The sequence below is a fragment of the Stegostoma tigrinum genome, chromosome 15 (assembly GCF_030684315.1).
Source record: "Stegostoma tigrinum isolate sSteTig4 chromosome 15, sSteTig4.hap1, whole genome shotgun sequence".
In the NCBI taxonomy this organism is placed as follows: Eukaryota; Metazoa; Chordata; class Chondrichthyes; order Orectolobiformes; family Stegostomatidae; genus Stegostoma; species Stegostoma tigrinum.
Genome location: NC_081368.1, coordinates 72,741,079 through 72,766,182, shown reverse-complemented (window position 1 = coordinate 72,766,182; position 25,104 = coordinate 72,741,079). Strand labels below are relative to the sequence as shown.

Sequence of the window (25,104 nt, the reverse complement as noted above, 5' to 3'; positions counted from 1 at the left end):
GATGAGGACTCGCCTGCTGAGGTGGTATGTGCTGAGGTTGCCGAGGAAGGTTTATCGACTGAGTCAGTATGGGTGGAAGTTAGGAACAGCAAGGGAGTAGTCACCTCATTGGGGGTTTTCTACAGACCCCCAAATAGCAGTAGGGAGATCGAAGAACTCATTGGCCGGCAGATTGTTGAAAAGTGCAAACATAGCAGTGTTGTTGTTATGGGTGACTTCAACTTTCCGAATATTGATTGGAACCTCCTTAGTGCAGATGGTTTGGATGGAGCCGTTTTTGTCAGGTGTGTTCAGGAGGGTTTCCTTACTCAGTATGTGGACAGGCCGACGAGGGAGAGGCCATTTTGGATTTGGTGCTCAGCAATGAGCCAGGACAGGTGTCAGATCTTACGGTGGGAGAACACTTTGGCGACAGTGACAACAGCTTCACATTTACCATAGCCATGGAAAGGGAAAGGAGCAGTTACCGGGGGAAGATATTTATCTGGGGAAATGGAAACTATGATGCTATCAGGCAGGAGTTGGGAAGTACAGATTGGGAGCAATTGTTCCACAAAAAGGGCACAACAGACATGAGGAAACTGTTTAAGGAGCATTTGTTGCAAGTGATGCATAAATTTGTTCCTCTGAGACAGGTAAGAAGGGGTAAGATTAAGGATCCTTGGATGGCGGGAACAGAGTTGCTTCTCGTCAAAAAGAAAAAGGCAGCTTATGTATGGTGGAGGAAGCAAGGGTCTAGCATAGCTTTAGAGGATTGCAGGCTTGCTCGGAAGGAGCTCGAAAGTGGACTGAGGAGGACCGCTAGGGGGCACGAGAAAGGCTTGGCAGGAAGGATTAGGGAGAACCGAAAGGAATTTTACTCATACGTGAGGAAGAGGAGAACGATCAGGGAGAAGGTAGGGCCGATCAGGGATAGTGTAGGGAATTTGTGCGTGGACTCTGAGCAGATAGGGGAAGCCCTAAATGAGTTTTTTGCTTCGGTTTTCACGAAGGAAAGGGACCTTGTTGTGAATGAGAACTTGGAGGAGCAGAAAAACAGGCTTGAACAGATCAAGATTGAGGAAGTTGATGTGCTGGAAATTTTGGCAAACATTAAGATTGATAAGTCCCCAGGGCCAGACCAGATTTATCCTAGGGTGCTCCAGGAAGCGAGAAAGGAAGTTGCTAAGCCATTGGCAAAGACCTTTGCTTCCTCACTGTCCATGGGAGTCGTACTGGAAGATTGGAGGGAGGCAAATGTTGTTCCTCTTTTCAAGAAAGGGAATAGGGAAATCCCCGGAAATTACAGACCAGTCAGTCTTACGTCTGTGGTCAGCAAGGTTTTGGAAAGAATTCTGAGGGATAGGATTTATGACTATTTGGAAAAGCATAGCTTGATTAAAGGGAGTCAGCATGGCTTTGTGAGGGGCAGGGCATGCCTTACAAATCTTATTGAGTTCTTGAGGAAGTCACGAGACAGTTTGACGAGGGTCGAGCAGTGGATGTGAGGTACACGGACTTCAGCAAGGCATTTGATAAGGTTCCCCACGGGAGGCTCATTCATAAAGTCAGGAGGTATGGGATACAGGGAGATTTGGCTATTTGGATTCAGAATTGTTTGGCTGACAGGAGGCATGGAGTGGTTGTAGACGGTAAGTATTCTGCCTGGAGGTCAGTGCTGAGTGGTGTCCCGCAGGGCTATGTTCTTGGACCTCTGCTCTTTGTAGTTTTTACAAATGACTTGGATGAAGAGGTTGAGGGGTGGGTTAGTATGTTTGCTAATGACAAAAAGGTTGGAGGTGCCGTTGATAGTATCGAGGGCTATTGCAGGCTTCAGTGAGACATTGACAGAATGCAGAGCTGGGCTGAGAAATGGCAGATGGAGTTCAACCTGAATAAATGTGAAGTGATGCATTTTGGAAGGTCAAGCTTAAATACTGAATATAGGATTAAAGGCAGGATTCTCAGCAGTGTGGAGGAACAGCGAGATCTTAGTGTTCAAGTGCAAAACTCCCTTAAAGTTGCCACCCAAGTGGATAAGGTTGTTAAGAAAGCATATGGTGCTCTGGCTTTCATTAACAGGGGGATCGAGTTTAAGAGCTGCGAGGTTATGCTGCATCTCTACAAAACCCTGTGAGACCACACTTGGAATATTGTGTCCAGTTCTGGTTGCCCTATTATAGGAAAGATGTGGAGTCTTTGGAGAGGGTGCAAAGGGGTTTACCAGGATGCTGCCTGGACTGGAGGGCTTGTCTTACAAGGAGATGTTGATTGGACTTTTCTCTCTGGAGAGAAGGAGGAAGAGAGGTGACCTGATCGAGGCGTACGAGGTAATAAGAGGCATGGATAGAGTCGATAGCCAAGAGACTTTTTCCCAGGGCAGGATTGACTGCCACGAGGGATCATAGTTTTAAGGTGTTAGGAGGAAGGTATAGAGGTGATGTCAGAGGGAGGTTCTTCACCCAGAGAGTTGTGAGCGGATGGAATACTTTGCCTGTGGAAGTTGTGGAAGCAGAGTCATTAGTGACATTTAAGCGACCGCTGGACATGCACATGGAGAGCAGTGAATTGAGGGGGATGTAGGTTAAAGAACAAAGAACAAAGAAACCTACAGCACAGGAACAGGCCCTTCAGCCCTCCAAGCTATGCGCTGATCAAGATCCTCTGTCTGACCTGTCATCTATTTTCTAACGGTCTGTGTCGATTTGCTCCCTGCCCATCCGTGTACCTGTCCAAATATATCTTAAAAGACGCTGGCAATGCGTTCCAGGCACCCGCCACCCTCTGTGTAAAGAACTATCCACGCATATCTCCCTAAAACTTTCCTCCTCTCCCTTTGAACTCATGACCCCTAGTAACTGAGTCCCCCACTCTGGGAAAAAGCTTTTTGCTGTCCACCCTGTCTATACACCTCATGGTTTTGTAGACCTCAGTCAGGTCCCCCCTCAATCTCCATCTGTCTAATGAAAATAATCCTCATCTATTCAACCTCTCTTCATAGCTAGCACACTCCATACCAGGCAACATCCTGGTGTACCTCCTCTGCACCCTCTCCAAAGCATCCACATCCTTTTGGTAATGTAGCGACCAGAACTGCAGACAGTACTCCAAATGTGGCCGAACCAAAGTCCTATTCAACTGCAACATGACCTGCCAACTCTTGTACTCAATACCCTGCCCAATGAAGGAAAGCATGACATGTGCCTTTTTTTAGATTAGGATTATTCCACGGCACAACATCATGGACCGAAGGGCCTGTACTGTGCTGTACTTTTCTATGTTCTATGTTCTATGTGTCTAACAAATTTATTAGAGTATTTTGAGGAAACCTCAACCATAGTGGATAAAGGGGAACCAGTGGATGTGTTGTATTTGGACTTCCAGAAAGCATTCAATAAGGTACCTCACAAAAGCATGGTGTCTCAATGGTTATGACTGCTGCCTCATAGCGCCAGGGACCCAGGTTTGACTCCACCCTCGGGCAACTGTCTGTGTGCAGTTTGCACATTCTCCCGTGTCTGCATGGGTTTCCTTTGGGTGCTCCGGTTTCTTCCCACGTCCAAAGATGTGCCGGTTAGGTGGATTGGCCATGCTAAATTTCCCATTATGCCCAGGGATGTTTCGAATAGGTGGGAAGACATGGGAAATGCAGGGTTAGGGGAATGGGTCTGGATGGGATGTTCTTAGGAGGGGTGGTGTGGATTATTGGGCCAAATGGTCTGTTTCCACACTTAAGGGATTCTATGAGAAAGTTCAGTGACAAAATAAGAGCCCATGGCGTTAGAGGTAGTATATTGACCAAAAAACAATACAGCCACAGGAATAGGCCCTTCGGCCTGCTAAGTCTGCATCTCATATTTTGCCCTTCCATAGTAAATAGACTGGAGAGTTGGGTAGATAAATAGCAGATGGAGTTCAATGCAGGCAAATGTGAGGTGATGCATTTTGGAAGATCAAATTCAAGGGCGAACTATACAGTAAATTGAAAAGTCCTGGGAAAAGTTGATGAACAGAGAGATCTGGGTGCTCAGGTCCATTGTTCCCTGAAGGTGACAACGCAGGTCAGAAGGATGGTCAAAAAGGCATATGGCATGCTTTCCTTCATTGGGCGGGGTATTAAGTACAAGAGTTGGCAGGTCATGTTGCAGTTGTATAGGACTTTGGTTCGGCCACATTTGGAGCACTGTGTGCAGTTCTGGTCGCCACATTACCAAAAGGATGTGGATGCTTTGGAGAGGGTGCAGAGGAGGTTCACCAGGATGACTAGAGGTCATGAATTCAAAGTGAGAGGAGGAAAGTTTAAGGGAGATATGTGTGGAAAGTTCTTTACACAGAGGGTGGTGGGTGCCTGGAACGCGTTGCCAGCGGAGGTGGTAGACGCAGACACGTTAGCCTCTTTTAAGATATATTTGGACAGGTACATGGATGGGCAGGGTGCAAATGGATACAGACCGTTAGAAAATAGATGACAGGTTAGACATAGGATCTTGATTGGCGCAGGCTTGGAGGGCTGAAGGGCCTGTTCCTGTGCTGTAGGTTTCTTTGGTCTTTGTTCTTTAACTCTGTCTTCATTTATAGCTTCCATATCCCTCTATTCCCTTCCTATTCATGTATTCATCCTGATGTTTCTTGAATGCTACTATTATCTGCTTCCACCACCTCGTTTGGCAGTACATTCAAGGCACTTACCCCCCTTTATGTAAAAATTACCTTGCATATCTCAAGAAAATTGCCCGCCCCGCATCTTGAACCTGCATCCCCTAGTAATTGACCACTCCACCCTGGGAAAAAGCCTTTTACTTTCCACTCTATCTATGCCATCCACAATCTTATAAACTCCTATCATGTTCGCACTCAACCCCCTGTGTTCCAGTGAGAACAAATCCAGTCTATCCACTGTTTCTTTGCAGCTAAAATCCCCCATACCAGGCAACATCCTGCTAAACCTTTTCTGTACCTTCTCCAAAGCATCCATGTCCTTCTGGCAGTGTAATGACCAGAACTGTAATATTCCAAGCGCGGTCTAACTAAAATTCTATAAAACTGCAGCATTACTTGCCTGTTCTTTTAATCAATGCTCCTTCCAATGAAGGTAAGCACACCATAGACCTTTTTCACTACCTTATCTACCTACTTTGCCACTTTCAGTGGTCTGTGGACCTGCACAACTAGATCCCTCTGCATATAGGGTGGCACAGTGGCTCAGTGGTTAGCACTGCGGCCTCACTTTGCCGACCAGCGTTCAATTCCACCCTTGGGTGACTGTGTGGAGTTTGCACATTCTCCTTGTGTCAATGTGGGTTTTCCCCAGGTGCTCTGGTTTCCTCCCAGAGTCCAAAGATGTGCAAGCTAGGTGGATTGGCCATGCTAAATTGCTTGTAATGTTCAGGGATGTATAGATTAGGTAGATGGGATGATCTGAGGGATGGTGTGGACTTGTTGGGCCAAAGGGCCTGTTTCCACACTGCAGGGATTCTGTGAAATGAATATCAATGCTCTTCGGGTTTTGTCATTCCACCTGTATATGACCTTCCAAAATGCATCACCTCATATTTGTCTAGATTAAACTCCATCTGCTGTTTTTTTGCACATGCCTCCAACTGATCTATATCCTGCTGTATGATCTGACGATCCTCCTCACTGCCTGCAACTCTACCAGTCTTTGTATTGTCCACAAACTTACTGATTAGACCAACCATGTTTTCCTCCAAATCATTTATGTAGGCCACGAGCAGCAGAGGTCCCAGCACTGATCCCTGAGTTACAACCTTCAATTCTGAAAAACATCCTTCCACTGCCACCCTCTGTCTCCTATGACTAAGCCAGTTCTGTTACCATCTTGCCAAGTCACCCCAATACCATGTGAATTCATCTTTTGTACCAGTCTGCCATGAAGGACCGTGACAAAGGCTTTACTGAAGTCCACATAGACAACAGCAACTGCTTTTCCCTCATCAACCGTCTTCGTCACCTCCTCGAAAAACTCAGTCAAGTTGGTGAGACACAACCTCATCCACACAAAACCATATTGTCTAGCACTAAAAAGTCAATTTGCTTCTAAATGTGTATAGATCTTGTCCCCGAGAATGTTTCCAACAATTTCCCTACTACCGACGTGAGGCTCACAGGCCTAGAATTTCCTGGTTTATCCCAATCCTTCTTAACTAATGGGACAACATTGGCTATTCTGCAGTTCTCTGGGAGCTCATTTGATAGCCAAAGAGGACACAAAGATGTCTGTCAACGCTCCAGCAATTTTTTTCTCTTGCTTCCCTCAGTATTCTAGGATAAATCCCATCCCTGGGGATTTATCTGCCTTAATACTTCTTCAAACGCATAGCACCTCTTTCTTTTTAATAGCCACTTGGCTTAGAAATTTGACAGTCCCTTCCCTCATCTTCTAACAGTTCCTTCACTTTGGTGAATACCGACATGAAGTATTTGCTTATGACCTCACCTACCTCTTCTGGTTTCACACATTGATTCCTGGCTTTTTCCTTCAGTGGACCAACATTTCCCTGGTTGCTGTCTTGCTTTATATAGATATGTTAGAAGCCTTGGAATTCTCCTTAATTCTGTTTTCTAATGACTTTTCATGACCCCTTTTTAGTCCTTCTAGATCCTTTCCTACTTTCATATATACTTCAAGGGATTTGCCATTTCCCATCCTCCTAGACCTCACATATGCTTCCTTTTTCTTTTTGACCAAGGTTCACATAACATTTCAATTCATCCAAGGTTCACATAACTTGCCATGCCTACCCTTCGTTCTTGCAGGAACATGCTGCTCCTGAACTCTTATCGAATGCCATTTGAAATACTCTCACATGTCCAATGTGAACTTACCCTCAAACCGCTGCCTCCAATCAAAATTCTTCAGGTTCTGCCTAATAATGTTATAGTTTGTTTCCCCCCCACCCACCATGTAATACCTTTACCCAAGGACTGCTATTGTCCCTATCCATGAATATCTTAAAACTCACTGTGTTGTGGTCACTACTTCTGAAATGCTCCCCAACTGAAATTTCACACACCTGGCCGGGCTCATTTCCCAAAACCTTCTGTGGTTGGACTGTTTACGTACTGTGTCAAGAAACCTTCCTGAATGGTCCTTACAAATTCTGTTCCATCCAAGCCCCTGGGATGAAATAAGTCCCTGTCAATATAGGGAAAGTTAAAATCACCCGCTACAACAACACTGCTGCTTTTGCATAAATCTAAAGTCTGTCTACACCTTCACTGTCTATATCCCACTGGCCATTGGGAGGCTTGTAGTGTTCCACCAGCATTGTGATTTCACCTTTCCTATTCCTGAGTTCTACCCATATTACCTTGCTGCTTGAGCCCTCTGATATATCCTACCTCAGTAAAGCTGTGAGATACTCCTTTCCCATAATGCAACTCCCCACCCCTTTTATATCCCTTTCTATCGCACTTGAAACATCTAAATCCTGAGATATTCAGCTGCCAGTCTTGTTCCTCTTTCAGCCTACTCTCCTTAATTTGCAATATTGTCATAGTTCCAAGTACTAAGCAAAACTCTAAGTTCATCTACCTTGTCTGTTATACTTCTGACATTGAAACAGGTGCATTTCAGACCACCTACCCTGCTCTTTTCAGTGGCATTTCCCTGCCTGTTCCCTGACATGGATAGTGAATTGACTAATAGGTGGCAAACAGCAAACAAGGACAAAGGGTTCTTTTTCAGGTTTGTAAACTGTGACCAATGGGTTTCCATAGGGGTCAAAACTGAGACTGCATCTGTTTACACTACATTAATAATTTGGAGAAAAGAAGTGAATGAAGCCAAATTTGCAGATGACATTAAAACAGTTGAAAAGGCAAGCTATGGGAGTGATACAAACAGTTTACAGAGAGATATTGAGTGGTTAAATAAGTGGGCAAAAAGTTGGGATAAGTGGTATAATGTGGTAAAAAGTGAAATTCATATTGGAAGGTAGTGTGAAAGAACAAACTATTATTTGATGGAGAGCAATTACAGAAAGCTGCAACACAAAGGGACTTTTGGGTACTTGTGCATGAACACAGGTGTAGCAGATACTCAGGAATGGAATGGAAGTCTTACTGCAACTATACAAGGTGCTGGTGAGACCACATGTTGTACTGTGAGCAGTTTCAGTTCGCTTATTTGATGTAAAATATCATGGCATTGGAAGCATTCATAGAAAGCTTACTGTGATGACCCCTGGATGGAGAGATTGTCTTACGAGCAAAGGCTAAACAAGTTTGGGCTGTCAGTGAGAGTTGATTTCATTGAACCATGTACGATTTGAAAGGGTCTTGACGGAATAAATGATGAGAGGAACATTCCCCACATAGCACCAGAGGGCATAGACTCAGAATGAAGGAGCACCCATTTAAGACTGAAATGAGAAGAAAAAGACTGAAATGAGGATGAGTTTCTTCTGTCAAAGGGTTGTGAATTTTTGGAACTTCTTGCTACAGAGAGCAATGGGGGCAGAGTCTTTGTGTAAATTTAAAGTGTAGATAGATAGATTCTTGATCAGTTGAGGAATCAAGGGTTGTGGAGAAATGACAGGAAAGTGAATGTGAGGAATGTTGGATCAGTGATGATGCTGTTGAATGGTGGAGCAGGCTCAGGGCTAGACAGCCTATTCCGATTTGTCATGACCTTATGATCTTACAGCAGCAATAAACAGTGCAAAACTTAGGAACTGTTCAACACTATTTCATTAAAAAAATGAAATACTTAGCAAGAAGTGTCCACCCGTGGCTTACAAAACTGTTTGAGAGCAGGAATGGATTTAAAAGAGAGACTTTAGCGATGCAAAAAGAAATGGTCTGTGGATTAAGAGTATTTTCAGAGGGCTGCAAGAATTTTAGTAACACGAAGTTTAAGAGCATATGAAAGTAAAATAGCCATAAATATAAGCTCAGATTGTGAGAGCTTCTTAAGATGCAGGGAATTGACTGACGCATTATTCTGTCTGAGACAGAGGCAGGAAAGATCATAATGGGGAATGAGAAAATGTCATTAAAGAAATACTTTTTCCATATCTTCACAGCAGCAGACGGATTACATATCAGAAATGGAAGGTAACTAAGGGGCTGTTAAAAGTGAAGAATCTTGTAATTAATATTAGCAGAAAAACCATTTGGAGGAACTTAAGAGGCTAAAAGCTAACAGAAGCTGCAGGACCTGCAGGCTTGTATTGAAATAGGTTAGAAATATTACTTTTTTTTTCTAATATTCTGTGGATTCCATTTGAGTCCTAAAGGATTGAAAGGGAACAAACGTAACAATCAAAAAAGGAAGGAGAGGGAAAACAGAAAAATTGTATTTTTTTGGCTCAGCATCAGTCAACAGAAAAATGCTGACATTTATTATTATAGGATTCTTAACAAAGCACTCATAAATTTGCATTGTTAGTCAACGTCAGTCTGGCTTTATAAGAGGGAATTTAAATGTATTCAATTTTTTAGAGTTTGAGAGGAAAGTACTGACTGATGTGCATGTTCGTTCTGATTGGCAGATGCATCATCATGGAGAATGTATCAAGTAACAATGATTGGGGTCATTTAAGAGACTGCTGGACATGTATTTGGTCACAGAAATTTGAGGGTGCATACATGAGGATCAATGGTCGGCGCAACATTGTGGGCTGAAGGGCCTGTTCTGTGCTGTACTGTCCTATGTTCTATGTTCTATTAACAGTTAACTGTCAGTCTCTGCTTAGATTTTAAAGTAGGCGGGTGATTTTGGTTGGACACGATGTTCCCAAGAAATGTACCAGCAAATGGCTGACACCAATTTTGTTCTGTTGAAACATGCCATTTATGTGAAGATTGTGTTTTCTGTCTGTGAAGAGCAGAACTCCATGAATTAATATGCATAACTTCTAGTGCATTGCAAATGTGCCACACTGCCAGCCCTACTGACAACCCTGAATTAGTTGTCAGTGTAATTCCTTGCACATTCGGAGTTATCCAGCAAGTGTTGTTCAGTTGCAGAATATATGACACTGGAATGTAAGTTTGTTAATTGTGGACTGGTTGGATGTGGTCCAACTCTTGCTTGTTGTGAACAGGCAAAGAGGAATGCTGTTTGATATGATCTGGTAGTCTACATACCAGGACTGCAATCCATATACCACAGTATTCATCTGTTTGATAAGCAGACTGTCTTTTTTGCTTGACAGCAGCATCCCGTTCATGGCAGATGAACTGGAAATAAAGGTTCTGAATTGGATGAAGACTTATTCAATAAGCTAAATCAGAATCTGACCAGACTGGACTGGGAGTAGCTACTCTGGAAATACACATCACTCAAAAGTGAAAGGCCAAGGCCAACATGTTGCCATAAGGGTGAAAAGTAGAACCAACTAGCCCAGCAAAAAGCAGATATCAAAAAATGTGCAGGATAAAGGAAAAAAAGAAGCAGCTTATGTTAGAAACCAGATGTTCAAAGCAATGGCTGACCTGGAGGACTATTGAAAGACTGCTTAAAAAGGGAATTAGGAGAGTGAAGAGGGAGCATGAAAAAATATCAATTGGCATTATTAACGAAAATCAAAAGGTGCTTTTAAAAACTATATTAGGCACAAGAGAATAACCAGGCATAAAGTAGGGCCATGTGACAAAGTAAGTGACAGGTGGTCTTCTGTTTAGTCAAATGGAGGGGGTCACTATCGATCAGGGGTCATAGTATAATTAGTTATGGGCATAATTTGGACACAATCCAGTGGCTAGGCCATGGACATTTATTCATTTGGGCTGGTCACAGTCAGAGGATCTGTCCAACTGTAGTCCAGGGAGTAGACAGTCATCAATCCTACAGGTGCCTCAACTGCAGCATTCAGGGGCAGTTGTTGGGCAGCCACAAAGACTAGTGGTCAGCAGTCTGGTCAGTAACGTCTAGGGGCTGCCCATTGAAATCAGTCAGAAGTCTGGGACTAAGACAGTTCTGCCAGTCCATGCATTGACTTTTTTGGAGGGCTTAAGGAGAGTCTTGTTGGGGTACTGGGATGCCCTTGCCACAAAGGATATAAGTCAAGCTTGGGGGTGCAGTGAAAGCAGTGGCAAGGATAGTGACACAAGGTGGTGTTAGCCAGAAGGCATGGTAGGTTGTGAGAGGGTGTTGTAATTGGCAGTGACCATCACTGTGGCCTCCATAGGTGGAACGTAGAAGAGCAGAGTGGGTTATGTTGGGGTATTAAGTTGTAAATTTAGGGTTCATGTGGTAGAGAGGACAGTTGGAGGTGTGAAGTTCAATGTAGTGGGTCCTCACATGGGGATGAGATGGGTGGAAATGGGCTGTTGAGGTAGCGTGAGATAAAAGAAAGTGGAAGATTTAGGGGCTATCTGGTGACCAGGAGGAACCCGATGCTCATAGTGCCCACTGTGAACTGTGTTCCCTGCCATCACCTGCCCTTTTCTCATGAGAAATGATGTTACAAAATAACTGGAACTGAGTGGATGAAGAAGTGTCAGTTTGATGGGTGAAAGTGTAGGACACTAGGACATTGAAGAGGCAAATATATGAAACATGCATTTGTAAACTTCAGCTACATTTCATTTGCAGTTGTTCTTTGCCCACTTGCATTGTATGCAGAGTAAACATGAAGTGACTTTGGTTGCTGGTCACAGGCAGTTTGCACGTTGCATCTTCCAGGAACTAGAAGAATGCGAGCAGTTTCCTGAGGAGGAGGTAAAGGACTCTGGGAAAAAAGGAGCTCTCCTTGTCCATGACAGGGCTCAGCTGTGTTAGGCACTGTGGGACCCATTGACACGTGGTCCCAGTAGATGAGAACTGGCTGCAGAAGACCATCATGGAATGTAAACTAGATGTTTACAATGATCCCAGCACTCAGTTTGCATTGTGGGAGAGACTTGCAGCCTCCACGCATTACACCGTTGAGTGTTTTCAGTGGCTGTAAACAAAAGCTTATCTTTGCATTCCATTGTCTGATTTCTTGCCTGTATGTGATGTTCCCTAACCGGGTCTCCAGCAGGCATTGGTGTCAGGATAGCAGTGACCTCAAGAGTGTGTTTAGATGGGACGTAGCTAGGGACAGGTAAAATATGTGGCCCTGGTGATTAAACAGTGACTAGGGTGAGACAATGAGATTATATGTATGAGAAAGTGCCAGCCTTGCAGATTATGCTCCACGAGTAGTGTGGCTTTGTGGCTACTTTGCCACTTAAGAGGAGCAACACCATGTTGCCAATACCTGTCTGGCTGCGCAGCGACTATTTCTATATGGTGTTACGGACCAGATCAGACCCCGTCAAAATATAGTAAGAAAGTAACCTAAACACCAATCATTTCTTATTTTAAAGATAGATGTGAAGAGCTGTGTTCCAGGTGTAATGTGACTGGTCAAATAACTTGACACTAAGCAAAACAATTTATTTAAACACTATCATTAAAATACAAATAATAGAAAGAGGAATTCAGAACAGCTTAACTACTGGAAAACTTAACTGAGTAATAGATGCAGTACATATTTCTAATTAACTGTTTCAATACAGTAACATCCCATAAACACACCCCTTGGCAAAAAAGCAACTTCAGATTCTTGTGGGTGGTTCTCCAATCCAGGAAGAAATAACATTGAGAGAACATTCAGAGGAATTAACAGCTATGAGATATTAATTGATGCTTTCAACTCTTTGGAGACTCCAAAGGCTTCTAATTAAAACTAAGCCCAAAAACTACAACAAAAAACTACAAAGCGTGGTCTGTGAGAGGTGGCCACACTCAGGTTGCTTCCATTGTTCTACCTTTTATGAAACTACAAGGCTTCATAAGTTCTTTACTTTCTCAGAGATAGCTCTGTACTTGTGCCTTACAACTTCTCTTCAAAAAGGACAGAATAACCTCTTAAAGCGACAGTATCATTAAAGTGGGCACAAGAGATACCTGCCTTTCAGTGAATATTCACTGTACGTTGTTTCAAGAATAGTGTATGCTGAGTTGGGACCTGAATCAGACAGGGGCATGTCATAGGGCTGAGATAGATGGTAAAAGAAGTGAATGTTGATGAGATGAGCAATCTTGCTAAGACCTGCAGCAAGGAACCCTCCAAAAAACTCAACAAAACTGGCACTTAGCAAAAACAAAGCAGCTAAAAGAGACAGTACAGAGATATAGAATGTTGAGTGCGTGGGCAACAAGGTGCAGACGGAATATAATGCAGGGAAATGTGAGGTTATTCAATTTGGTGAGAAGAGCAGAATTTTTTTAAAGTGTATGAAATTTACACATGATGATTCTGAGAGACTTGTGCATACTCATACAAAGAACACAGAAAATTAGCACTTAGATTAAGCAAGCATTGAGGAAAACCCATTGCATGTTGGCTTTTATTGCAAGACGAGGAGATAAGGAAGACCTATTGCAGAGCTTTGGTGAAACTACTTCTGGAATATTGCATGCAATTCTGGCCTCCATTGTGAGGGAAGATACACTTACCCTGGGACAGTACAGCAAAGGTTCACGAGGTAGATCAGTGGGATGAGGGAGTTGTCCTATGATGAGAGGCTGAGTAAATTGGGCTGATTGTCTCAGGAGGTAAAAAGAATCAGAGGGTCGATTCTTGTAGTGCAGTGGTTGTGTCCTGGATTCAAGTGCCACCTGCTCCAGAAGTATTAAGTAACATCTTTGAACAAGTAGACAAGAAAATATCCAGAGAAATGAGAGATGATCTCATTAAGTCATAGAGAATTCCAAATAACAGGGTAAATATTCAATGGTTACTTCCCATCAGGTACAATAAAATGTGGAGACACAATCTCATAATAATCTGATTTCGGATTGAGGTGAGAAGTCTTTTCACTCAACAGCTTATGAATGTTTGAAATTTTGTATTGTATAAATTTAAGTTTTATAAATTTAATACATTTGAGGCGAGGATAAACAGACAGACTTATGGCTCCCACAGGCATCAAAACCGCCAGTTGTCATGGTGCATATGGGCACCAACGGTATAGGCAGAAAATGGGATGAGGTCCCACAAACACAATTTAGGGAGTTAGGAGCCAAGTTAAAAAGTAGGACCACAAAGGTAGTAATCTCAGGATTGCTACCAGTGCCACGTGCTAGTCAGTGCAGAAATGAAAGAATAGCTAGGATGAATGCGTGGCTTGAGAGATGGTGTAGGAGGGAGGGGTTCAGATTTTTGGGACATTGGAACCAGCTCTGGGGAAGGTGGGACTATTACAAATTGGACGGTCTACACCTGAACCGGACTGGAGCCAATGTCCTTGGGGGTGCTTTTGCTTATGCTGTGGGGGAGGGTTTAAACTAATGTGGCGGGGGGATGGGAACCAAATATTGGACAGAAAAGAGGTAGTAATGAAAGCTTGTAGGGAACTAGATAATGGAGTCAGTGTGACTAAAAGGAATAGTAGTCGGGGAGAAGATGATGAACACAAAGGGACAGTTGGTCTGAGGTGCATTTGTTTTAATGCAAGAATTGTTGTAGATAAGGCAGATGAGCTTAGGGCTTGGATCGGTACCTGGAAGTATGATGTTATTGCTATTACTGAGACTTGGTTGAGGGAAGGGCATGATTGGCAACTAGTAGTCCCAGCATATCGATGCTTCAGGCAGGATAGAGAGGGAGGTAAAAGGGGTGGAAGAGTTGCAATACTGGTCAAAGACGATATCATAGCCGTACTGAAGGACGGCCCCATGGAGGACTCAAGCAGTGAAGCAATATGGGTAGAACTCAGAAATAGGAAGGATGCAGTAACAATGTTGGGGCTGCACTACGGGTCTCCCAACAGCGAGTGTGAGGTAGAGGTACAAATATGTAAACAGATAATGGAAAGGTGTAGGAGAAACAGGGTGGTGGTGATGGGAGATTTTAATTTTCCGAACATTGACTGGGATTCACTCAGTGTTAGGCATCAAGATGGAGCAGAATTTGTAAGATGTGTCCAGGAGAGTTTTCTAGAGCAGTATGTATGTAGTCCAATTCGGGAAGGGGCCATACTGCACCTGGTGTTGGGGAATGAGCCCGGCCAGGTGGTTGATATTACAGTAGGGGACTACTTTGGAAATAGCGACAACAATTCCGTAAGTTTTACAATACTCATGGACAAGGATGGGAGTGGTCCTAAAGGAAGAGTACCTAAACTGGGGGAAGGCCAACTATACCAAGATTCAGCAGGATCTGAGGAATGTAGATTGGGTGAAACTGTTTGAAGGTAAATCCACATTTGATATGTGGGAGGCTTTTAAGGAGAGGTTGATTAGTGCGTAGGAGAGACATGTTCCTGTGAAAATGAGGAATAGAAATGGCAAGATTAAGGAACCATGGATGACAGGTGAAATTGTGAGACTAGCCAAGAGAAAAAAGGAAGCATACATGAGGTCTAGGCGACTGAAGACAGACAAAACTTTGCAAGAATATTGGGAATGTAGAGCGAATCTGAAATGAGGCATTAAGAGGGCTAAGAGAGGACATGAGATATTGCTGGCAAACATGGTTAAGGAAAATCCCAGAGCTTTTTATTCATATATAAAGAGCAATAGGGTAAATAGAGAAAGGATTGGTCCACTTAAGGACAAAGAAGGAAAGTTATGCGCTGAGTCAGAGAAAATGGGTGACATTCTTAACGAGTATTTTGCATCGGTATTCATCAAGGAGAGGGACATGGCAGGTGTTGAGGTTAGGGATAGATGTTTGCTTACTCTAGGTCAAGTTGACATAAGGAAGGAGGAAGTGTTGGGTATCCTAAAAGGCATTAAGGTGGGCAAGTCCCCAGGTCCGGATGGGATCTATCCCAGGTTACTGAGGGAAGCGAGAGAGGAAATAGCTGGGGCCTTAACAGATATCTTTGCAGCATCCTTAGACACGGGTGAGGTCCCGGAGAACTGGAGACTTGCTAATGTTGTCCCCTTGTTTAAGAAGGGCAGCAAGGATAATCCACGTAATTATCGACCAGTGAGCCTGACGTCAGTGGTAGGGAAGCTATTGGAGAAGATACTGAGGTATAGGATCTATTCCCATTTGGAAGAAAATGGGCTTATCAGTTCAGCTCACCACTGCCTTCTCCAGGGCAATTAGAGATAGCAATAAACGCTGGCCAAAACAGTGACATTCATGATTCATGGACAAATGCACAAGGAAAAGCCACAATAGATAAAATATAGAACATTCCTCTCCAGGAAGTTGTGGGCTGGGTTAAGATAGAAAAATTGAGCAAAGATACAGAGACTCAAAGGAGCTCAACGACAATGTCTTGTAGTTATAAAAACAAAGTGAAAGGGCTTAATAGTGGAGTCTTCCTTGTAACAAGCAGAAGGATTGAGTGCCCAGCTATTGTTTCCATTTCATGGGCTCGGCTGGATCAGCAGCTTTCAATAAATAACCAGAGAGGCTAAATGGTGTTTGTGTGTCCTCTGTGTTTGTGCATATTGTAGCAAAGGTGGTACATGTAGATGAAGTGGCTTGCAATTATCCAACCTATTTCACAGGGATGGATGCAACTTTATAAGGAACTCATTTGTCTTTGAGATATAAACAATGTGGACATAACGTGAAAGACTTAAATAACTTTTGTAAACATTATTGGCATGTTGATTGCGTTATAGACATTAAAAAATGATATGATTTGCTAGGATTCACAGCCAATTTTCCTGCTAAGCTGCTTTCTCATCCAGAATGCAGGAGTTCTTGACTCAGTATATCTTCATCTTGTAAGGATTTCTGGGCTGCTGAGGGCTTTCTTTCATGGAATCCCCACAGTGTGGAAACAGGCCCTTTGGCCAACCTTTGGAGCATCCCACCCAGATCCATCCCCCGACATCCCACCTGAACACTACTGGCAATTTAGCTTGGCCAATCCTCCTAGCCTGCACATCTTTGGATTGTGGGAGGAAACTGGAGCACCCGAAGGAAGCCCACGCAGACATGGACAGAATGTGCAAACTCCACACAGACAGTCACCTGAGGCTGGAATTGAATCTGCGTCCCTGGTGCTGTCAGGCAGCAGTACTGACCACTGAGCCACGGTGCCACTCCTCTGGTGTTGTGCAATTGTCTGATGCCAAAACTTTCCCTGTTGTTGATATACGCTCATCAGGCCTCTGGAATGAATTTTCACAACATTCTCCTTTTTTCTGTCCTTACCAATGAGAGGTGGGAGTCATTGGCAAGGCTGCAACTGTCTTAGCTGGCTGGTGTCTGTATTTTCTGAAACATCACTGTATGCCAGTCCACTTTCAACCTCTCCAGCCTGTAATACTGTGTAGAAATAGAAAAAGACCACTCATTCCCTGAAACCTGTTAAACACAGAAGAGGACATTATTCAATGTCTTTAATCTGCTACATTGAGGACAGTGGGGAACCATATAAGCCCCTCAATTCTGTTCTACTGTTCGGTTAGATCCACTTCTTCTATGGTTAACTCAAATTTCCTCTATTTCTCTAATTAATGTTACTTCAGTTAAATCTATTAGTCTCATATTTAAAGTTCTCGCTGAACTCCAGTATTCACAGAAATTTGAAGGAGGGTGTTTAATTTTCCATGATATTGTGTGTAAAAAGGTTTGTTTGTGATTTTCCTCCCAAACATCTTGGATCCATTTATAAGATTGTCCATCTTGTTGCAGACTCCTCCCTTCTCATGATGGCCAGTATATCGATATACCATTGACAGACATACCCATGATATCATTACCGCATCATGACATGTGACCTGAGGGTGTAAAGCTCTTAGACTACACCTTATCCAGGCCCACTTGAAGTATGACACACTGAAAGAGGCATGCCGAATAGATTGCTATCAGCCCAGACACTGATGTGTCAGTCAAAGTAGCATTTGTGAATATCAGTTAGGTGTTAAAAAGGCTTATTGGATCTTCCAATACCACTCAGACTGTCATGTTTATAAGGTGTAACACAAACATTGCCGCATCAGGTAAAGATAGAGGCAAAACCCACATCAAGCCCACCCACCACTGGCATGTTTATGTAACCTGGCCTCATAATTCGTTCCTTTCATCATAATGAATCTGTACTTCACCCCATCCAGGAACAATAAAACCTGCCTGAGGATGAGGTGTGGTGTGCAGTTAGGCCTGACCATGAGTAGTGATAAATGGGCCCCTTTTGGAATGGCAGGCGGTGACCAGTGGGGTACCACAAGTTTCGGTGCTGGGGCCACAGCTGTTTACAATATACATTAATGATATAGATGAAGGCATTAAAAGTAATATAGCAAATTTGCTGATGACACAAAGCTGGGTGGCAGTGTGGAATGTGAGGAGGATGTTATGAGAACACAGGGTGACTTGGACAGGCTAGGTGAGTGGACGGATGCATGGCAGATGCAGTTTAATGTGGATAAATGTGTGGTTATCCACTTTGGCAAGAACAGGAAGGCAGCGTACTATCTAAATGGAGTCAAATTAGGTAAAGGGGAAGTGCAACGAGATCTTGGTGTTCTTGTACATCAGCCAATGAAAACAAGCATGCAGGTACAGCAGGCAGTGAAGAAAGTTAATGGCATGCTGGCCTTCATAACAAGAGGAATTGAGTATAGAAGCAAAGAGGCCCTTCTGCAGCTGTACAGGGCCCTGGTGAGACCACACCTGGAGTATTTTATGCAGTTTTGGTCTCCAAATTTGAGGAAGGACATTCTTGCTATTGAGGGAGTGCAGCGTATGTTCACAAAGTCAATTCCCGGAGTGGCGGGACTATCATATGTTGAAAGATTGGAGTGACTGGGCTTGTATACACGAGTTTAGAAGGATGAGAGGGGATCTGGTTGAGACGTATAATATTATTAAGGGATTGGACACTCTGGAGGCAGGAAGCATGTGTCCGCTGATGGGTGAGTCCAGAATCAGAGGACACAGTTTAAAAATAAGGGGTAGGCCATTTAGAACAGAGTTGAGGAAAAACTTCTTCACCCAGAGAGTGGTGGATATATGGAATGCTCTGCCCCAGAAGGCAGTGGAGGCCAATTCTCTGGATACTTTCAAGAAAGAGATGGATAGAGCTCTTAAAGATAGTGTTATGGGAATAAGGCAGGAACAGGATACTGATCATAATGAATGTTGGTGCTGGCTCGAAGGGCCAAATGGCCTACTCCTGTACCTATTGTCTATTGTCTATTGACCCTGGATGACTGGTGCTTTGATGCCACTCATGGTCTTTTCATACTTTTTGCTTTGTTCTTACAGATAGAGTTGGCCATAGTGAGTGTATGTGAGAGAGAGAAAGAGAGAGACAGAGTAAAAGTGGCACTTTGCTCTTGATAGTTTTCTGGCATTTTGTCTTGAAATGGTTTGACAGTAACCCTGGCACGGAGGCACTGTGGAAGGACTTAAACAGGGAAGCAGTGTTAGGATTGGGTCCTGGGACACAATGCAGGGGTGCTGCATCTCCCATTGCCTACCATTGTGTGATGTTTAACAAAGGCTGAAGTGGAGGAGATTAAAAAAACATGATTTCAGTACGTTTGAATGTCATGGCTCCTCGGTGACATGATTCATATGCCACATCATCTCTAAGGAAAGGAAATATATTTTGATGTAAGTAGTTTCATTGATAAAGCCTCTGGCCTCTCCCAAGTACGCATCTTGTAATCATTGTTTTGCTGTAGTGGCAACGTTTCACATCACTTCACAATTCTCTCATAGGGTCACGTAATGTTTCCATGGCAACTTGCTCAGAAAATTATTTCTGTAGACACAATAGTATCTTTGTACAACATGTGACCAGAACATTCTCATCAATACGCAAAGAGGTTTACCATACTGAGAAAGTTCAGCTGTCCTAGCCATTGTTCTTGAAGAGCTAGGAGTAAGTGCGGAATCCTTTCAGAATTTGGAGACACATTCTTTGGCACATTGCACTTAGATTTTTCGTTCACATACTAGAATTTTGTTTCTATAGAATTATTGAACTCATAGAAATTGACAGCACAGAATGAGGCTGTTTTCTCCATTGCAGGTCTGCTGGGTCCTTAACGAATGCTTTAATAAATTTTACACTGCCCCATGCTGTCCTTATTGCCATACTTTCTCCTCGTAGCCCTGTATCAATCCCAAACTCATCCCTCTTGCCCACAATCTCTCCATAGCCCGGTAACATGGCTCAAAATGCATGGAGGCAGTCAGCAATTTTGCTGTCAAAAAACTATAAAATGCACTGATGAATTTAATTGTCTCAACCAATCAAAGAAATTTTATCTGTAGGTCAAATGAACAAAATCTCCAAAGAGCTGCGCCTTTAATCACAGCTGCTTTTCTTCTGTGCATGTTATAGAAATTATGGGGGTGAAACAGCCTGTTCTTGGAGGAGCAGCAAATACATGGAAATGTGTGCAACAGCAGCAAATGAGTTACTGGGAGATCAGGAGCTGACTTTGGGGCTTTTTCTGAGAGTCAAGCCTCAAGGGACTTTTGCCAAAGGGTGTGTCTTTTATCAAGTGCAGTGAGGCAGGAAACTACACAATGAGAGGCTTCAGAGTGGTAGGGGGTGCAGGAAGGCTGTAAATGGTGTGAGGGGAGGAGACTGGAAGTGGTGTGAGGGGAGAGGGAAGTTGGAAAGGAGAGAAAGAACAATTTCAAACCAGTCAACAAAGAAACATGCAGCCAAGAAAAACTGAAATTATTGAGGTAACGAATTCTGAGCAATTCCATGTGAAATATACTTTCAATGTGGATTAGTTCAGGCACTATTATATTGGAAAAATGTAATGGGTGTTATGGTGATGAACACTATAAATTGTTACATTTAAATCTGGGATTGAAGTTTATGATGCAGGGAAAGATGATAGTAACTGCCTGCTTAAAATCTTCCAGCTTTTTGAAAATGTGATGATAATGCATGTGCTGTGACCTTCACTTGCACCAGTTGTCTTCTGTCAGTCTAACTACTATGGTGTCTAGGGAATAAATTACTTTGTTCTTTATTGTAGCTTTAAGCTTAATTAAGGGTGACCTCATAGTCTTAAGCCTATCCCCAATGCAACAACATCTAATCATAATCCTGCATTGAACCCAAACTAGTTGCATTAACCCATTCTGTCCATGTAGCCCTGTGCCAAACCCAAATCAATTTGTTTATTTATTGTCACATGCATTTTGTCACAAAATACAGTGAAAAGTGTTACACAGTATCACCACTCTCCGGTGCCATCTTAAAACATGGAAAAAGAAACCAAAACGTTGAACACACAGGTAGAAAAATAGAGAAATAAAGAAATAGTGTTCAACATTACAGCTCTTGTACTGGGCACAAACTCGCCTCCGAAGCTGCCTCCATGAAAAATCTGTGCTGGACGTACATGCCGCCAGCAACCCAAACTTGCCTTTGTCGCAGCAGGCATGAGTTGGCACTGGGGCTGCCTTGTCGATTCAGAAGTGCTCACTTGCAACCTTGGCCCACTTGCCAACTACCATGAATCCGCTCTTGACTCACCCACCACAGCCAATGTTGTCAAGCTCTTCAACAAGAGGTTAGTAACCAAAAAAAGGAAAAAGAAATGGGAAAAGGGGGAAAGGAAGAATAGAAGTTAAAGGAAAAGTGGACTGAACAACGTGCCCTGGGCTCAGGAGCTCTATTTCACAGCTATCTTACCAGATTCACACTATTCCAATTTTACTATTCCATTACTTTCCTCATTGTCCAGTATCAATGCCATAGTAGCAACATCTCCCTGTAACCCAAAACACCGAACCCCTCTCCTTATTGTGCTCTGTTAATACCACTGACCCTGCTCTCTACCTGTGCTTCATTTTCCCCATATCCTTGATTCTCTTACCGTGCCAGTTGAATGTTTCTGTTACTCTTCTTCAACCACACCTTGTCAGAAAGAATTTCCAGATTCAATAACCCACTCTCATACCTCTTCCCCCTCAATCTTTCTCATCTTGTAACTGCAGTAAGCTGTCACAGCTCATTAATGATTCCCAAACAGACAATATAATTGTTTTCTTTGCACCCTGTTATACACTTCACTCATTTGGAACACTTTATAAAGCTCCCAGGAATCTCATGTAACACTGGGAAGTGGGATATACATGTTTACGTATCACTCTTTGTTGCCTTACACTGTTTGCTGGCAGTTAATCAGCAAACTCAGCACCCAGAGATCACTCAACTCCCAATCCCTGGAACATGAGATTCAGTAGTGAATATCAATAAGCTGTTACTTCATTGAAAGGCTTCATGACTATCCACTTTAAGATGTCTTCCATAACAGTCTGGCAGAATTGACGATGACTTACTTCAACCCCAGTTCAATGGGTCCTAAAATGGCTGATAAACCTAATGTGTGATCTCTAGACTCTTACTATGTGGGAGGTGAAAGGTTGGATAAGCGAAGTAGTCTAGAGGCTTTTGTACTCTCATTGTTACCTTGACTTCTGCAATTCTCTACAAAGCGTTTTTAGTAAACTCTTGGATAAACATTCTCTGTTGTGGTTGGCCCCTTGAGGTCAGAGTCTCTCCCATTAATGGGGATGTTTTGACCCCTTCAGAGATTGAGGACACCCTTAAAGCTTTTCCACTGTCAATCCCTGGAGTCTAATGCTACAACTGAGTTCCAAGTAGAACAATTGCTTCAGGAGACTGGCATCAAGAATACGAGCGTCCTCCCCATGGAGCCGGTTTTAAGTTATTAACATCTCAAAGCCTTGAGAGAAGATGCTGCAGTAGGACCAGCATTCTTTCCACTGGCTTTGGAAAACCTTGTGAACACCCTGGTGGTGGGACTTCCTGCGTGTGGTGAGATGTCTGCTGTAGGCTATCAAAATCTCTGAGGTCTGTAAGAGCACAGGGATCATTACTACCCTGAAAACTCAATTTTAGACTCAGTTTGAGAATCCAGACCTCAAACACTCTTTATTCAGTTGCAGATGAACAATGAATATTGTATCCCTTATAGAGAGGAAACTCCGAAGACACGGGAGTTGAAAAACATTTTCCAGGATCTCACCATTGATTTGAATCATCAGGTTGTGAGAGGATGTTGTGTCTAGGCCGTTTGATGTTAACTTTCCTTAGGCTTCCTTATAAGCTTTTAATGAAAGGCTCATTTGCCCATGTGCTTCAGAGAAGGAGTAAACAACAATTTGAATTCAGTTTCTGATTGAATAAACACGCAGGTAACTGCGGTATAAAAGTAGGAAACTTTTGCTAAACTGTACAAGTCACAATTCAGAGCACAGCCAGATTACTGTAAACGGTTTGGACTCCTTATCTAAGGAAAGATGTACTGGAATTGGAGACAGTCCAGAAAAAGTTCACTACATTGATCCCAGGAATGGACTGTATTTTGAGGAGAGGCTAATAGTTTGTGGCTGTGCTTGTTGAAATATAGAAGATTGAGAGGCAGCCTTATTCAAACATACAAAATCTTAGGAGATTTGACAGAAGGGTTGTTTTTCCTTGCAGGATTAAGTATATTCAAGACTGAGATAGACACATTTTTAATCAGTAAGAGAATCAAGGTTTATGGGGAAAAGGTGAAATGTGGAATATCAAATCAACCAGGATCCCATTGAATGCTAGAGCAGACTCAAAGGGCTGAATGGCCTATATCCTATGATCTCAATACTGAAGCTAACTGACTGAGGTTTGAGTGATTTTGGTTTTGAATAGAAGATCATATACCTTGAACACAGGGTTCACCTTCACACTTGGCCCTTTTCTTAATTTTGGCCCTTTTGGCCCTTGGACCAGCTCTGGCCACCTGCTTTGGGTGGGGTTTACTGAGTGGCTTGCCCAATGACTAGACTGGCAGCTCTAAGAATCATGTCACTCTCCCTCAATAAGACCTCAGCCTGCCCCACAACCATCAGTTAGTTGGCTACCGCCTGTACTATTCAGTGTAAAACCACTGGCCAACAGTGGTTGCCAGTGACCAGCAGTTTCTCCGAACACCGGCACTGTCAACACAAATAATCATGTTCTGCCATTTCTTTCAATCTAATGCTATCTTCAATGCTTGCTGTTCACTTGGACTACTTTTGCACTGTACAAAAATGTGCATTTGCAGCAAATGATCTATTCATTCTTTGAATACTAACCATTACTGGGCTACCATGGTATATTTTAACCTAAGTTTTCCAATCTCCCTTGGCCAACATGCCTGTTCTTCCCTGCACTGTAAGAATTCAGTCAAGTCAAGTGGTGTGCTGTCTGATATCGGCTTCTCATCCTTTTACATGGACAAGATTATGACTCTGACCATCCCGGGCAGTTTAGCTTGGCCAAGCCCTTGGACTGGTGTCAGAGGGTTGAATTAAGAAAATGTGCGTATTGATTTTATTGTCATGTGTTCCAAAGTAAGAATTCAGAAAGACTGAAGAAAACGGAATGAGTTGTTCTGGATAAACACATCACTGAATTCAGATTATTTGAAACATTATCATTTTTGGGAGCTAGCTGTACACAAATTGGCTGCTGTGCTTCCTGCATAACCGTGCTTTAGTGACTACACTTCAAAAGTAAAAACTAAACACTATGTTTGGTTGAAATAGGAAATAAAAATAAAGTGGCGGAGAGAGCAAAGTGTTTTGATTTGATTATGATTGTTCTTCTGAAGGCGTTGCCAAACTCAAAGCTGCTTCACTGGCTGTAAAGCAATGTTTGTGCAAGGTGCTATCGAAAGGTTAGTCTTTCTTCGGTTTCAGCGTTGAGGGTAAAATTACACAATGCATCTTGTAATTAGTTCAGCAAATGTTCAACCGTCTGAGCTTCCATTCTCCCTGACTTCTGCACACTGTCACCAACCACGGTTTGCATCTTGTCAGGAAACATGTCACGTGATAAGGCAAAGAGAAGGTTACGATGTTCTGTCCCTGAGCTAGACCTGCCTGCAGGAAATAGAGACATTGCTTCTGATAGGGTCTAAACAAGGCCTTAAGGTTTCGCAAAGTAATGTTCATCAATCCAATCTGCTGAAGCTGTCAGCTAACTGCTCAGCCAGGACAACTCACGTTTGCCTATCAATAGAAAATTTATCCTGTGTTATAAATCACTCAGTGACAGTAACAGAGCGTTCTGTCTGTCCGCCTGCGCCCCTGTGAAGCAGATTCCTCAATATTCTAGCACATGGTGGTATTGAGTATGCTCAATATGTGTTACCTTTTAAAACTTCCAATGTTTTCCTTC

General features: G+C 43.0%; 1 protein-coding gene across 7 annotated transcripts in view; it reads left to right on the top strand.

Annotated features, from left to right (window-relative positions):
- Nucleotides 1-25,104, top strand: part of LOC125458709 (gamma-aminobutyric acid receptor subunit alpha-3-like) — a 287,238-nt gene that overhangs the window by 169,930 nt on the left and 92,204 nt on the right. The window contains exon 1 of one of the 7 annotated variants that reach the window (XM_048544199.2): nt 20,548-20,600. The exons of the other annotated variants lie outside the window; for them this stretch is intronic. Within the exon in view, the coding sequence (XP_048400156.2) occupies nt 20,571-20,600 (30 nt within the window). The 5' untranslated portion in view covers nt 20,548-20,570. Of the gene's footprint in view, nt 1-20,547; nt 20,601-25,104 lie in introns of those variants that run through there. 7 annotated transcript variants of the gene reach the window in all.